Genomic DNA, 15,595 nt, shown 5'->3' with positions numbered 1-15,595 from the left:
CTCCCGTCCATTTAAAACCTTCGCTTCGCCCCGACTCCACCTGGCCATTTCCCCCTCGCCCAATCCCCGCCCGCGTCAAACCCTAGGGGCCCCGCCGAGCCCTCAGATCCAATGGGGGTGGCGCCGTCGACGCCGAGGCTGGGCGAGGCGGGCGCCGCGTCGCCGGGGGCGGCGGAGCAGATGTTCGCCGCGCTCGTCGGCGACAGGGCCTACCCGGTCTCCTCCGAGTTCTGGACGCAGCTGCTCGAGCTGCCCCTCACCCAGCAGTGGCCGCGGGACCGCGTGCTGCAGGCCTGCCACGCCTTTGGTAAGGACCCGACGGCTCGAGATCCACGCCGCGCCTCCCCCCTGATGTCGCTCTGATCGCTTCCGTTTCCCCCGCTCTCGCTCTGATCGCTTCCGTTTCCCCCGCTCTCGCTCTGATCGCTTCCGTTTCCCCCGCTCTCGCTGTTGCTTCGGGTGGCGATTACTTTCTGTTTTGCGGGGTTTGATCCGCGGGGGCAATGCGGATCATGCGATTTATGCGTGGGTCGCACAGTTTACGTGCTGCTTCGAGGTCAGATGGCGGGGTTAGCGTGGCATTTCCGGCGCTTTTTCCCGCGTTTATTGTGTCTTTAGGGGCGTTGATTTCTGTCGACTGCGACTTGCATTGGTGCTTGGAATGGGAATTTAGGCGGGGAGCTTCGTAGAAATGGTAGGAAACATGCCATGTATTTGTCCGATCAATACTGACTGAGTTTACTGTGTGATCAAGGTTGACTGAGCCTAGTGCGTTGCAATATACGGAACTTTTGTAATTTAATTTATCATGAGAGTTCCTGTGCGCCTGGGTCTGCCTTAATTGAGGGCTTGACTACTGTGTTGAACAAGAGAAAAAAAACCACATTTATCTTTTCAGTAAGAAAGGCGAATTATGGATTCTTGTCCTGAATTTCTTCGTGATGGGTGACAATGCAAATGGATGATTTAACTAATTGTAGTTAGGGTGAAGGATTTAAGTGCTTGTTATAGTGTATTGAACATTGCAATGATTTTTTGGTTCCGGAGTTTAACTCCCAGGTGAAGCATCAATGTGCAAATTAGGGGCGTGAGACCTGCATTTACGCTTTATGTTGCCACCAGTGAGGGACCTCATTGGTGGATTGGTCTGTGTGGTGGGATCGATGTTTTTTTCTAACTTAGTCCGATTTGTAGTAAACAAGATAGAATATTAATAGGTAGTTAAAGAGCAATACAACACCTATGAAGAGCCTACAGGACTCCTAAGAAAAAGGCGACGTGGTGCGGTTTTATTGGATGTCACGGGTCCCACAGCTGGAATTCAGGGGGGGGGGGGCTTAGTATGAGATTATGAAGGAATCACGTACGTAGGTGGGCTTTCATAAACACCTGCCCATAGGTGTGTACATTTTTTGGCCCATTGCTGATTGTTGTGTTCAGAGTGTTACAATGGAAGGTAGGCATATCCTATGGATGCTTGAGAGTTGTATGTTTAAGTACCTGTTAGTATGGTATGCCTACCTTCCACTTTAACACCTTTATGTACATTGATATGGATAGAAGTGCAACATGTTAGATATTTTCTAGGGAGGTGAAAGGGGAAGGCGTGTCATAGCACGATCACCAACCCAATCTTTTTAAGTAGTAAATACTTACTGTGAATCATCTTTTCAGTGCAGTTTACATTCCTGCAAATAAGGTTTCATGTTACTGGAGCCACTTGCATGATATAAGTATTCTGAGATTTTTAGGGCGTGAAAGTTCGCTGCCCCCGTAGCACAGTGTGGCGTGCTGGGCACGTGCGATCAGGCCCCACACGGCTGAGTGTGCTGCTGTGACGTGAATGACACAAAGTGATGTGGGCATATCACGTGGTATCGCTCGCATCGCGCCAAGTGCCATCGTGCTGTAGTTCATCCCTAAATATTTTACTTGATTATACCAGTTGTTAAGTGTTAACCTTATGGTTCCAATGCTTCGACAGAACTTGTATGATTAGTTCCTGTAATTAAATCATAATTATCTTTGGCTCATTGGTCTCACAATCTGGGTTATGTGTATGTGCAGCGCAGAACAACTATCATACAAAGCATCTTGCAAAGATCTTGATCCATTTGGTTTGGTGTTTGCAAGAGTGCACATCTGCTTCTTCTGTATCTTCTAGCGTCTATAGAAAGGCTATCAATGCTGCCTATATATCATCCATATTTCTCAAGTTCATTATTGAGAATGCCAAGGCAGATAATTGGCAAGAGCTATGCCTTGACATCGACAAGGATGAAAAGGGGCTGGAAAATATTCCTTCTGGTAATGATCATTAAAATTTCAAATGCACTATGAATGTTTTTTGTATGGCCGATATAGTAAACTCTAACGACATTTTATATTTCCCTGCTCCTCTAGACCAAAGTGTGGAGTATTTTCTGATGAAGGGGGTGCTGAACTACATTGGTAGTGTAGATGTAAGGTATCTTGATGGATGGTGTATGCCTATCTGGTTTTTCCTTTTAAAATGCTTGTTTGCCATTTGAACTTCACTGTTTTAATATCTCTATATGCAGTCCAGAGTCATGCTACCTACATCACGAGCTTCTGAACTTGATGCTAGTCCTTATGTCGACTCAATTATGTTCTGGACCATCTCCAGAACCAAAAGATGTGCATCCATTCATTGATGCGGCTATGCTTCAGGTAAAAATGGAATCTGCATATGATGATTTATTTATAGATATTATTGAGCTAAATTTGGGATGCGTTCCTTTGCCACATCTGTCTTCTGCAGGACAGTTCCATAGTAGCTTCGGTTGTTCAAAAGTTACTACTTAATTTTGTAAGGCGACCACAAATTCCTTCAAATGGTTCACACCCTGTTTTCTCTGATGACGGTGGGCCTGGTGTTCTGCAACGAGTTGGCTCAGCAGCTGGTAATGCGGGTTATCTTCTCCACAGAAATTGCTTATAGTTTTTGTATCATCACGATTGACGGCATTTTAATGCAACTCCTTCACATGATGCCAATACTCTGAACATTTTCATTTTATGGCTATTTTTTTGTTTAGAATGTGTTTTTTGTAGTTCTCATATCTTTTATGTTATAATAGATGATGCGATGCCATTTTAAACCTTTATTGTGACTACTGTATTATTTGCCAAAATTCAGTGCCTGGCTGTTTGAACTTTGATTTACTAACCATGCCACACTTTGCCACACCACAAGTTGTTAAGTTTTGACCGAACGTGAGATAGTAAGACACAACTATGTCACCAATCAAAATACCCACATAAGCAATTGTTGCATGCCTACAATTAGGCGTTGCAGGCTTATGCTGGGAACAGAACAGCCCCTTAATCACATGTTTGGTTCAGAGTCACACTAGCGACAATATTCCTTTCCTGCAACATGGGTCTGGAAAGTTTCCCTTAGCTTGGCAATGTGTGCCACCAATTTTGATCGTCCTAAGTCTAGCAGAGAGTGGCACCCATCTTGATTGCATAACCTTACTCATGTTTGGCATAAAAAAGGTTGGCAAATGCTGGTAACCTTAGTACACTAACCAAACAGGCCCTACTATCTTACTCAGGAAGTTATTATGTACACTTCAATCATCCTTATATTCCCTACTACGAAAATGTTTCAGTTATGGAACATCTTTGAATTTACTCATCTATCTGGTTTTGCAGCAAATTTTGTACTACTGCCATATTATACTTTCAACTATTTTGTAAGTGCAAGCGCTGAAGGTGCGACAAGTCAATTGGCAGATAACAGCTTACTTGTTCTGCTTATTCTGATCCACTACCGAAAATGCATATCAATGAATGAGTCCATTCCAACCGACAGTGTCTACATGAGTGATTCAAATACCAATGTCAAGGATGCACCAGCTTTTCATGAGAACCCTTACTGCAAGGCACTAAACAATGCTAAAGACATTCAATGTAAGATGCACCTGCAATATAGAGAAATTGTGGCACTCATATAGTCATATGTATCACTAACAGTTGCAGAAATGAATTATGCTGCAGTTGATCATGCCGATGTTGAGGGAAATGCTCAAAATGGACCCGTTGTCAGGCTGTCTTTTGCATCGCTGTTTGATGCTCTTGGCACGTAAGTAATGCATCATCATGCTAGTTCAGTGATATGCTTGTACTTTATTTATTAGATTTGTGGAATTTAACCAAATATTTCTGGGGCAGAAAACAGTGAGATTATTTCCTTTTTCTTCACAAACGAAAATGTAGCAATGATTCCGGTCTAATATCAGATTTGATGGATAAAAACAACACTGCACTTAGCGATAATTTTGGTCATGTGTAGATTATAAATAACACCGAACAGTTAACGCCGTATTCCAAAATGGAGTCATGTATCAGGGTTTAATGGTAGTAATGAGACTGCTGTGAGTAATTTCAAAACTAATGTTTTAAAATTAGATATCTTGACATCTTCTGTGGGCCCATTATCTAGGACCTATCATTATTTTTATTCAAGGATCATGTATGTTCATCTTGTTTCAGGATGTAAATTATTATGTACCAAAAGACCTTAGTGGTGTGTAATTCATTTGTTTCCACTATCCATACAGATGCTTAAAAGATGAGAGCTCAGTTCTGTTGCTCTATTCTCTGGTCCATGGGAACTGCGATTTTCAGGAGTATGTTCTGGTTCGAACAGACTTGGATACTTTGGTATGTTTTCTTGCAATTATGTTTGTAACCCTTCTTGTTGGAGCATGTGGGCATTTAATAGTTGGACGGAATATGCTTTGAATTAATAAAACAGTTGCATTTAAACTATTTTTCCCTTTTAGTGAGAGAATATATCAGTGGTTAATATGTTTTTCACTAGTAAGAGTTGCGCCATGACTTCTTTTCATTCCCATCCTTCCATGCATTGGCATAGTAAATCTGTGACTCCGTGGCAGTCAGCATGAAACATTAGAAAGCAAAGTCCAAATAGGGAAATACATATTAAAACCAAGGAGTAATAGCTAAAGTAATAATCCAACACATACTTTACATGTAAGGTTAGCCTTTGATTACATATATTGACAAATATCATTTGTCGACTGCCTGAGTTATAGCTCGGATTTTGTCGACAGCTTATGCCTATTTTGGAAATGCTCTACAATGCATCAAGGAAGACTTCCAATCAGATCTACATGCTGTTGATAATTCTCCTGATACTTAGTCAAGATTCAACCTTCAATGCTAGTGTGCACAAATTGGTAAGAAAATTAACTAGGTTTATTTTATTTAATGAATTCTTTCATGATTTAGTGTTCACTTTTTAGGTGCTTCCTAGCGTTCCTTGGTACCAGGAGCGCCTCATGCATCAAACTTCTCTGGGATCGTTGATGGTCGTAGTACTAATCCGAACCATCAAGTACAACCTCTCCAAGCTGCGAGTATGTACAAAATTTTGTTTTTGTTGTTCAGGGAAATTGATGCATGTCACACTCGCCTAGAAGTATCCTTTTTGCAAGGAAGACTTCCGATCATACCTTAGTAGAAGCTTCCTTTTGCATGTCAAACTACTTCTGGTTAAGTCTAATGACAAGCTTATGTGTACTTGCAGGATGTCTACCTTCACACGAACTGTCTTGCAATTCTAGCAAACATGGGTCCTCATGCGCATAGGCTGAGTGCATATGCATCTCAAAGGCTGGTTAGCCTCTTCGACATGCTTTCTCGCAAGTATGGTAGCTCAATCTCTCCCTGTTTCATTATCACATTTTACACTTAATTAAAGTTAATTCAAGTTAACCTGTCCATTTGCTTATTTACCATTCTTCAGGTATGCCAAATTAGCCGAGTTAAAAAATGACAAGGCTCTCAAAGTTACGTCTGATCAAATGGAAGCAGACATCATTTCAGATGATACGGTACTCTACTGTTATCTTGCTTCATAACAGCACCATTGTTTTTTTTTTCTTCCCTTCATATCTGTAAACAGTGGTGTACTTTTGCAGTCAACGGAGCTTCACATATACACTGACTTCTTAAGAATCGTTCTGGAAATCATCAATGCAATCCTTACATATGCATTACCCAGAAATCCTGAGGTATGTTAGCTACCAGTACAGCAGTATACCTGATAGGCAGAGCCAAACTACTTCTAACATGTTCATCAACAGGTTGTGTATGCTGTATTGCATCGACAAGAGGTTTTTCAGCCCTTCAAGAACCATCCTCGTTTCAATGAATTGCTTGAGAATATATACACAGTATGTTACCTTTTTGTCTTTCGTGAACTCAACAAAGTACAACACATCATCGTCTTCTTCCTCCAGATTCTGATTCTGATCATATTCCGCCTTATAAACTTGTCTGGCAGGTATTGGATTTCTTCAACAGTAGAATGGACATGCAACAGTTAGACGGGGAATGGTCTGTTGACAAGGTTCTTGAGCTCATTAATAAAAATTGCCGTTCATGGCGTGGGGAAGGAATGAAGGTGAGACTTGTATTGTGACATTGCTGCAGTTTACTCTAATCATAGAGTAGGGGTTCATGTGGGCCATGTGGACATATTTCATATTTCTTATTGTTTGGTGTTAAATTTCTTCCCATCCATATAAAAGTTATTCTGGTATTTAGAGTGGCATAACAATATACAATTCTGTATTTTCCAGATGTTTACGCAGTTACGATTTACATATGAGCAAGAAAGTCATCCTGAGGAATTCTTCATTCCATACGCATGGAGGCTTATACTATCACGAGGGTAAATATTTTTTATTTGTGTATGCTGATTTTCACAAATAATATGCAATTATTATGAATATGCAAGTGATAATAATGTCTAAGCATGCAGTTACTGATGCTACATAAATGCCTTGAAACTGTTATTTTGACTTATGGCACATTAGGCTTATGGCACATTTTATCAGGATAGTGGAATGAAATTGGCCCACATTGACTCGGAAGTAAACTAGAATTTTCTACATATCTGATGCCAACTAGGGACATTTTCTAATACCATGTGGCAGTCATGTTTACCTAGACAATTTTGTATAACTTGCTATTATGTCCTGCATTTGCCAGATTCTCTTTCAATCCTGGTGCCATAAATTTGTTCCCAGTGGAGATTCATGTTGATGTAAGTTGCTCTCTTTTGCTTGAAAATCAATCAGGTTTATGCTTGGGCTAAGTTTTCAATTTCAGCTGTGCCCTGAACATGAAAATAATAAATATTAGAAATTACATGATCCCAAGGATGTTGAAAATCCCTTTTTTATGCTCCCACGAAGAATTTATCCTTGGGAATTCTCAATACAGCCACTGCTTCAGTTCTAGTAGTACTACTTTGTTTAGTGTTTTTGTAATAACATTTTTTCTGTCTGCCAAAATGGATCACTCCAGGATTCACCATCCAGCGAACAAAAGGTTTAGGGATGATCTGGAGCCTTTGGGTTCTGACAACACACAAAAATGTTGGACTTGCATCCCGACAAAGAGACTGTTGTATATAGGCGGCATATACCTGATAATCAAAGTGTATTTTCATTCATTTTGTGTTAATATTTCTGTTGTCCCATAATGTAATACCAGAGGTGGGGGGTGTGAGGAATTGCAGGGGATTGTATCTGGTTCTTGAAAGTAGGTAGTGCGTAGGGCACCATACACAATTCGTTTATAAGTTAATATGGTTGTATTTTTAGAGCTAGTACAATAGCAAGCTTATAGCCTGAAAATGCGTTGGAGCACCTGGCGACTACGCTCACTGTAATCTCGCTCATTCAATTGCCTCGGGATTCCATCCGCTATATTAGCTTTGTGCGTATTGGATGATTTTTGCCGTGTATAGCTCTCCAGCGGCAAGTGTCATTCATGTTCTGACTTCTGACATGGTGTGCATGCATCCTACTCAACTGCTCACGCCCAACAACCAGAGCTTCAATTCAATGCACCACGCTCCTCAATCTACCACCTTTTTTTCTCCATGGATATGGTTGCTTAATGTACACTCTTTTTTTCTAGTAGTACAATAAATCAAGAGTTCAAAGCTCCCTGCGGTGAACTGAACTCTTGATTTATAGTGGAAAAAGCTTCTTCATTTTCGTTGTGTGACACATGGTGCATAAAGTTAGTAAAAAAAGGGATGCACACTTTGTTCCAAACATTTTCACCGCTGATTCCATCACGCTTTGTGGCACCGGAGTGACACGCAAAGCATTAATGAACTAGGAGTAACTTGTGTTTAGAAATTGCATGCATGCATGTGGGACCCTTAACGCAGAACTTTACCATGCATGTACGTTAGTCTGACATGCAACTCAACTCCATGTCCCATTTTGAAGAAACAGCTGTGTACTCCTTTTAGAAAAAAAGCTGTGTACTCCATGATTTTTCATCGACCTACGTCGATTCGTTGAAGAAAGCTTAGTTGTCCAGGCAAAGCATTTGTCAAATTAACATACCATTTGATTAACTACTACGAGTGACAAAAAGACACAATAATACGCTGAGCAGAATTCTTTTTATTCATTCATTACAAAGATACATACTATCACTTCTCTGATCTTGAATTGCAACAGGCTAATTGTGAGATTCCATGACATCATTTCACGCTTCCGTTGCATGGGAAGTTGTTAACCTCGTCACCTTCTTTCTCTCCTACCGACTTACGTCCGCACACGCCATACCAAGAATCTCCATTTAAAACCACACTCCACATTTCGTTGAACACATGGGGTCGGTCTCTCCAAATCCTTCTTCCAACGTGTACTGAACTGGTGCCTGAAAGGGAATTACAACTTCTCGTCATTGTTACCGAATCAAACTTAAAATAACTGACAGTAGAGAGATGAATCAACAAGTGACTTGAAAAGATATATGCTTGGTTTGTGATTAAGGTATGCGACGACTATGCACATAATAAAATTATTACTGTATGGGAGACTTCCTGTAGATGCGTTATGAGAGTCTTGCTAATAATAAAAAATGACTTCCAGGAAGTTCATAAATGAATCAGGCGCTCGATTCTGCACGGACATGTGCACCCTGCCTGGAATTAAATGTGTATGGACACTTGGGCAGATTGAGGTGGTGTTTGGTTCTCTAGTCAAAAAGACTCTCAAGGAGGTGCTTGTAAGGACTTTTAGCGAAAAGTCCCAAAAAAGCCCCCCATGTTTGGTTTGCTAGGGACTTTTAGAGATTTTTTTTAGTCCCAACACAAAAAAGTCTCTGGAACCAAACACCCTGTGAAACTGTACATATATACTCACAGCTGCTATATTGAGACATTGAAAATCATTCTGGTTAAACTTGCACTGATCCCCAAACACAAGCCAACTGGCTAAGAGCATCTCCAGCCGAGCCCCCAACACGCCCTCCCCAACCGTGCCTATGTCTGCATAGAAGGTAAACTAATGACCGGTGTCAACAACCTAGGAATTTTCGGTTTACTACAGAAAAATAAGATGAACATATATAATCATATTACAGTTGATTTTTCCGCGTTTCTCAGTGTTGTATCTGTGTCCGAACTATATTTTTCTATTTCACTATTCAAAGCATACGTAAGCATTTATACTTGTGCATCTAATAATCGGACGTGTACTGAAGAAACTTACCGTCGAACCCAGCCGCGGTTTTCCCTTTCCACGTCAATAAGATTTGGAGTCCATGATTTCGACCCATGCTCTGCATCTAGAACTGTCGAGACGTGCTGCTCAGTGCTTCCATTAGAAGAATCGAGCTCGTCCGCTTCAGCAACTATCGAAAGCTGGCGCCCCTCTTTGACGGTCATCTGAGCTATCCCGACAGCGCACTCATCGGCTCTTATATCTTGATTCGATGTACAAAGAGACAAAAGAAAAATCAAGATAAACAGATCTGCAACTAGTAAAGCGGTCTGTTTTATCAATCATTTCAAAACCAAATGAACTTATACGGATTCGACGCAGGGTGGTTGCTGCACCAGCCGATCTACTGAACTGCTCATCTCCTTCCGCCGAAGGACAGCAGTTCAAGATTATTGATAATCAGCGGCCTCAAAGGACTACTATCAAATCTGAAATCCACTTCTACTGTGAGGAATTTGTTTGTGCGTCAATCACTAGCAGCCGGCGAGAGGAGAATAGTTTTTCAGATCTGGATATGGAGTGCTTGCGTGCAAGTAGGGGACTGCACAGGTAGGTGATGGTGGAGTGAATTAATTACATCGGGCTGGTTTCCTGTACCTGTACCTCACAGACTGCATACAATAAAGGACTGTTAGCAATAGATCCGCACAACTAACGTCTGACTGTACCGAACGATTGCCCCCAGCATGCATGCATGCGATCCCATTTCCAGTGCAAGTTTGCATGCATACGGTGGCTCACCAGTACTAGTTCTAAACAAGACAAAAATTGCTGACGTCAACCAAGATTTCTCTGAAATTCAAATTTGAAAATGTTTTGTAGTTTAAACCGTTGATAAAAAAGGACAGACCCAGTGCATAGAAGCTCCCACACAAGGTGGGGTCTGGGGAGGGATTATAGGAACCTAGTCTTACCCCTGCAAAGTGCAATGCAGAGAGGCTGGTTCGAACCCAGGACCTCTTGGCACAAGTGGGGAGGACTTCACCACTGCGCCAGGCCTGCCCTCAGTTTAAACCGTTGATCCGATTGAAAAATTGTTTTCACATAAATTTTTTGTCACGACGAGATCTTCGAAACTAGATCCCATGTTGGTATGTTCCAATGATTTTTTTGGGGTCAAAAGTTACCATGCATATGCATAAGCTATCAATCTATTCACACCAGACTTATCAGGCATCAAATTAAACAGGAAGTTTTTGGCAACGTTTCAATGACTTTTATAGGTCGAATGTTATCACTTGATTCTGTAAAGAGTTACCCGAGTTACCCATATTGTTCATATGTTTTTTTACTGGCAACATTACATCGGTTGTTTGAACTACTCATGGACAACTATCAATTCGAATACTAGATATTATCGCAACCACCCACGTAACTACATCACTACTGTAGTGTTTTTGCTACTACCTAGCAAGCTGGGTAACCTGCATCATGCCATGGTGAGAATTTAGCATAATCAATCTGCTAACTATGTAAAATTCTTCCTAAACCTAGAGATATGATCACATATGCATGTCACCACAAAATCACAAGGGTAGAGTTAAGCATGCTGACATACTATAAGTTATCAAGGCGAAGCAGTGTGAGTTATGAGGCCAAAGCAGTATGAATTATCAGCTAGAACCAATTTAGGTTACCATGCTGGAAAAAAAGAATGAGTTGAACAAGCTAAAAGAGTGTGAGTTAAACATTCTGGCACTATATAAGTTATCAAGTTGCATAAAGCTCTCATGTTGAATGTAAAAATAAAGTGTTGAAAGCAAAATCAAATTAAACAATACACACAGTATAATTTATCAGGCTAAAGCAATATGAATTATCAGGTAGTATACCATGCCGAAAAAATAGATTCAATTAACCAAGCTAACAAAAAATGGTTGTTGTCATGCTGAAATACTTGAAGTTATCAGGCTCTAGCTGCCTATGTCATCAAGATGAAGTAAAACATGAGTGTTGAAAGCAGTCCGAGTTAAACATTGTAACACATCACAAGTTATCACGCCGACATTTTGTATTTATCAGGCTCAAGTCACATAAGTTATTTGGTTGAGGTAAAATTATAAGTGTTGAAAGCGGTTAGAATTATACATGCTGACATAATGTAATTTATCAAGCTAAATCAATATGAATTATCAGGTGAAAACAAAATTGGAGTTGCCACACTAAAAAACAAAATGAGTTAAATAGGGAAATAAAAGTGAAAGTGGAAGTAAAGACATGAGTGTTGAAAAGTAGTTCAAGTTAATCATTCGGACACATCACAACTTATCAGGCTGACATATTATAACTTATCAGTCTCAAGTTACATAAGTTATCATGTTGAAAGTAAAAAAAATAAGTGTTGAAAGCGGAACAAGTTAAATTGCTACACACAGTATAATTATCAGGACAAAAATGTATGAATTATCAGGCTAAAAAGTATGAATTATCATGTAGAAATTGTTTAGGGTACCATTCTGAAAAAAAAGAATTAACCAAGCTAACAAAATTGGTTGTTATCATGCCCACATACTTGAACTTATCAGGGGGATACATAGTATATTATAAGTTATCAGGCTCAAGCTGCATAAGTCATCAAGATGAAGTAAAAATATGATTGCTGAAAAAAGCAGTCCGAGTTAACCATTCTGATACATCACGACCTATCGTGCTGACATATTATAATTTATCAGCATCAAGTTGCATAAGTTATCAGGTTGAACGTAAAGTTAAAGTGTTCGAAGCAGATCAAGTTAAACTACCACTCATGGTATAATTATCAGGCCAAATAACATATGAATTATCAGGTAAAAACAATTGAATTACCATGCTGAAAAATAAAATGAGTTAAAACATGCTATCAAAGTGAGTGTTATTATGCTGATACAGTAGAAAGCTACCAGACTAACATCGTATAAGTTATCGGGCTCAAGCTGAGTGGAAACAAATTCGAGTTAAAAAATATGAATTGTCAAGATAAACAGTTTAGATACCATGCTGAAAAAAGAGCGAAACAGGCTAACACATTACAAACAAAATCATACAGATTTTGCTAAGCAAAAAGTGATGCGAAGTTGAACACATATCATGCTGACACACTAGAATCTGCAAGGCTAAACATCGTATAAGTTACCAGGCTAAACATTGCCACAAAATAAGGAAACAAGGAACAAAACACCTGGTCCAGAAAAAGAAACCTGATATTATTGCCACTCATTTTCCCCAACCTCACATTCGTATCACAAATTTCCAATAACGCAAAACAAACTATAGTACTACATCAGGGAATAGAACTATAATTGGTGTTTGTCCTTGTTAATTATAATCAGTGAAGGTTGTAAATCCCACACTTACAGTGAATCAATCTACATGGTACAGTAGATGCATAGTGCCCGGTATGTTAGTGGGTTCTGGGAACAACTACCACCCACACTATTCTAGCAGTACAAAAAACAAATCGCACCTGATGCATACATCACTCCAAAGTCTTGATAACGGACGAACTGGACGAGGCGCTGCTCCTCCGCGGCGGTGCAGGAGGCATGTGAAGGACGCGATGGCAGACGGGGCTCGTAGCGGCATGGATGGACAGATCCGAGGAGGGGCGGCGCAGATCCGGTGGCGGGGAGCTCCGGCAGGGTGGCGGCGTTCTGGGTCGAGCTTGGCTCCACCGTAGATGGCGGCTGAACTGGAGCTTCCTGGGCTGCCATGGCTACGAGAAAGAATACGAAAGATGAGAGATGGAGGATACGGGAGGAGGAAGTAGAGGGACTGGCGGAGGAGGAGCTACTCACCGGTGGGCTCCGATGACCAACGAGCGGTTCAGAGGGGGACGCGCAGCTCGGGATCGAGCTTCACCCGGCGACGCCGGCGCTGGATGGTAGGAGCGACGCGGAGGCGCTCGGGAGCGAGTAACACGGGGCGGCGGCTGCTATGGGAAATGGATGGACATGGATGGAGGATCGGTGTGGGAGAAAGAAAAATATTAGGCGGCGGGGCGTGTGCACGATCTGGATCGAGCGGCCACCGAGTCGTACGCGCCTGTTGCAAACGACCAGGCAGATATTTAGCTTTTGCGTACAATAAATGACCACGAACATGTATGTACTGTTACATCTTATGATGTGGTTGCCGTATTCGCCGCATGTAATGATTTTCAGCAAAGTGGCACGGATCCCAAGCCTGCATGCGGGCGGCGGCGATTTCGGATGGGGGAGTCGCCGAGTGCTCCTAATCCACCTCCTCCTAATCCACCTCCGCTTATAGCCTGCTTACATGGTAATTTTGCCTATGTGACGGAGAGACATGAAAAATTGAGGGGAATGAGCTCTCATGCAAGAGCCTAGCTATATGCGTAGAGTTGAAAAAAAAAATACCATGACTATAAATGATAACTACATATGACATGACAAAGCTAAAAGGTCTCTGTTGTTATCCCCATGCACTTGCGTGCAAGTTCACACAGGTTGTATAAATGATTCCTAGTTATATGCAGGACATTATGTATCTGCCAAGACACTTCTCCCAGTGTCACATATGTACTCCCTCCGTCCATGAATAAGTGTTCTTCTATCTTTTGTCCTAGGTTAAAATTTTAAAACTTTGACCAATTTTATAGGAAAAAGTACTAGCATTTATGACACTAAATTATATCACTAGATCTATTTTGAAATGTACTTTCATAATATATCAATTTGATGTCATATATGTTATCACTCTTTTGTATATAGTTGGTCAAAATTTCAAAACTTTGACTTAAGACAAAAGCTAGAAGTACACTTATTCGCGGACGGAGGGAGTAAGTTTTTCTTTCTTCGTTTGCCACATTCAGTAAACCTATTCCCAATTAGGCCCCGCTTGGATTCCCTGTAAAGTTTTACAAGTGTATATTGATTACCCCTGTAAATTACTGGAGATCAGTAAAATACAACCGGATATACAAGGGGAGTCTACAGCGCGCTTGGTTCGTCTTGTTTCTCACTTGGTTCAGGGAGTGTTCCCATGCGTTGTGTCGTTGGCGGCGGGAACACAATGAACTGCAAGGCCGGCGACCGACGGTGCCAGCTAGACGCCCCCACCATGCCCGTGTTCCTCGGCCCTCCCTGTGGCGGAGCGGGGCCACGACGGCTGCGGGATCTGGCTGCAGTGCCGGCGCGCGGAGGTGCTCCGGCGGCGGTGCGAGAAGGCGCTCCGGCGACGTCACGGACGCGGCGGCAGCGTCAGCCCGAAGCTCGGCGGCGATGTGGCAGGACTGCAAGAGGCGATGGGCCGACGGCCCTTGAGTTTGACAGTGGTGTCTCCGGTGAAAGGCGGCGGCTGCGGAGCTTGCTTTGGTTGCTGATACGAGGAAAAACGACGGAAGGAGCAGTGTTTTGGAAACAGGCGGATTACCAGCGGATTACAACTGTAACGTAAAACCAGGGGTAAAATTTACAATGCGGAAACGACAATCCAAGTACTCCGGAGGTATTTCGTTACGGAGGTATCTCTTCCACGTGTAATTGGCTGCAAAACGACCAACCAAGCGGGGCCTTAGTGTTTTTTGAGTGGTTATTCCCAATTAGTTTGGTTTGCATTTTGCCGACAACACCAAAATCGCTACTTGAAAGTTGGCTGAAATTCAGGCAACGGCTCCCGCGTAGAGAAGATCTATACACTGCGGCCCACGGTTCCATCTGTTAGCCGTTGCGCCAGCCCTTCCCAGTTATTATCGGCCCGGCCCAACTGGGACCAAATCTTCTTGTTCCTTTCCCGCACGACATATATATTCCCCCCACTCTTCTTCTCACCTGCTCACCTTCCCTCCACCCCGTTCAAACAAACGAAAAAAAAGGAAAACCTTCTCCACCATTCCATAGATCTGCAAACCCTAAACCCTAGAGCATCTGTCCGCTGGTCGACCTGCCAAGCCATGTGGCCCTTCTCCAAGTCCAAGCAGCCGCTCCCGCTGATCCGCTGCCCGGTCTGCGATGTAGGCCTCGTCAAGCGGTTCGTCTCCAGGACGGCCAAGAATCCGGGGCGCC

At 42.1% G+C, this 15,595-nt stretch overlaps 2 protein-coding genes across 6 annotated transcripts; one reads left to right on the top strand and one right to left on the bottom strand.

Moving 5' to 3' along the window:
• Positions 1–6: 6 nt before the first annotated feature.
• Positions 7–7,777, top strand: LOC123062211 (dymeclin). 2 transcript variants are annotated; one of them, XM_044485627.1, is made up of 18 exons: positions 7–307; positions 2,068–2,307; positions 2,404–2,467; positions 2,562–2,691; positions 2,783–2,924; positions 3,682–3,939; positions 4,027–4,111; positions 4,590–4,692; positions 5,106–5,231; positions 5,298–5,411; positions 5,582–5,700; positions 5,801–5,888; positions 5,976–6,068; positions 6,141–6,230; positions 6,341–6,460; positions 6,639–6,730; positions 7,051–7,105; positions 7,369–7,777. In XM_044485627.1, exons 1-18 carry the CDS (start codon positions 112–114, stop codon positions 7,396–7,398), a joined length of 2,145 nt encoding a protein of 714 aa, XP_044341562.1. In that variant the 5' UTR covers positions 7–111; the 3' UTR covers positions 7,399–7,777. The 2 variants fall into 2 exon arrangements, with proteins under 2 accessions (XP_044341562.1, XP_044341560.1); XM_044485625.1 differs by having other exon boundaries at positions 5,088–5,231.
• A 521-nt stretch (positions 7,778–8,298) lies between these two features.
• Positions 8,299–13,593, bottom strand: LOC123062212 (uncharacterized). 4 transcript variants are annotated; one of them, XM_044485629.1, is made up of 5 exons: positions 13,367–13,593; positions 13,036–13,284; positions 9,582–9,795; positions 9,234–9,358; positions 8,299–8,745 (listed from the first exon to the last, which is right to left on the bottom strand). In XM_044485629.1, the coding sequence occupies exons 2-4, from the start codon at positions 13,280–13,282 to the stop codon at positions 9,268–9,270; spliced, it is 552 nt and encodes a 183-aa protein (XP_044341564.1). In that variant the 5' UTR covers positions 13,283–13,284; positions 13,367–13,593; the 3' UTR covers positions 8,299–8,745; positions 9,234–9,267. The 4 variants fall into 4 exon arrangements, 2 of the variants coding, with proteins under 2 accessions (XP_044341564.1, XP_044341563.1); XR_006429586.1 differs by lacking the exon at positions 9,234–9,358 and having other exon boundaries at positions 9,902–13,284; XR_006429587.1 differs by lacking the exon at positions 9,234–9,358 and having other exon boundaries at positions 9,582–10,204.
• Between the last annotated feature and the right edge of the window lie 2,002 nt (positions 13,594–15,595).

Source organism: Triticum aestivum, chromosome 3A (genome assembly GCF_018294505.1).
Source record: "Triticum aestivum cultivar Chinese Spring chromosome 3A, IWGSC CS RefSeq v2.1, whole genome shotgun sequence".
Lineage (NCBI taxonomy): Eukaryota > Viridiplantae > Streptophyta > Magnoliopsida > Poales > Poaceae > Triticum > Triticum aestivum.
This window is presented reverse-complemented; position numbering and strand designations above follow the sequence as displayed.

Excerpts from the sequence above, each read along its gene's own strand:
- LOC123062212 (XM_044485628.1), bottom strand. The coding sequence starts at position 13,282 with ATGGCAGCCCAGGAAGCTCCAGTTCAGCCGCCATCTACGGTGGAGCCA. Across the intron at positions 9,796-13,035 it reads TGGAGTGATGTATGCATCAG|ATATAAGAGCCGATGAGTGC; the intron begins GTGCGATTTGTT and ends CATCGAATCAAG. Across the intron at positions 8,746-9,581 it reads AACCGCGGCTGGGTTCGACG|GCACCAGTTCAGTACACGTT; the intron begins GTAAGTTTCTTC and ends ATTCCCTTTCAG.
- LOC123062211 (XM_044485625.1), top strand. The coding sequence starts at position 112 with ATGGGGGTGGCGCCGTCGACGCCGAGGCTGGGCGAGGCGGGCGCCGCG. Across the intron at positions 2,925-3,681 it reads ACGAGTTGGCTCAGCAGCTG|CAAATTTTGTACTACTGCCA; the intron begins GTAATGCGGGTT and ends CTGGTTTTGCAG. Across the intron at positions 5,412-5,581 it reads ACAACCTCTCCAAGCTGCGA|GATGTCTACCTTCACACGAA; the intron begins GTATGTACAAAA and ends GTGTACTTGCAG.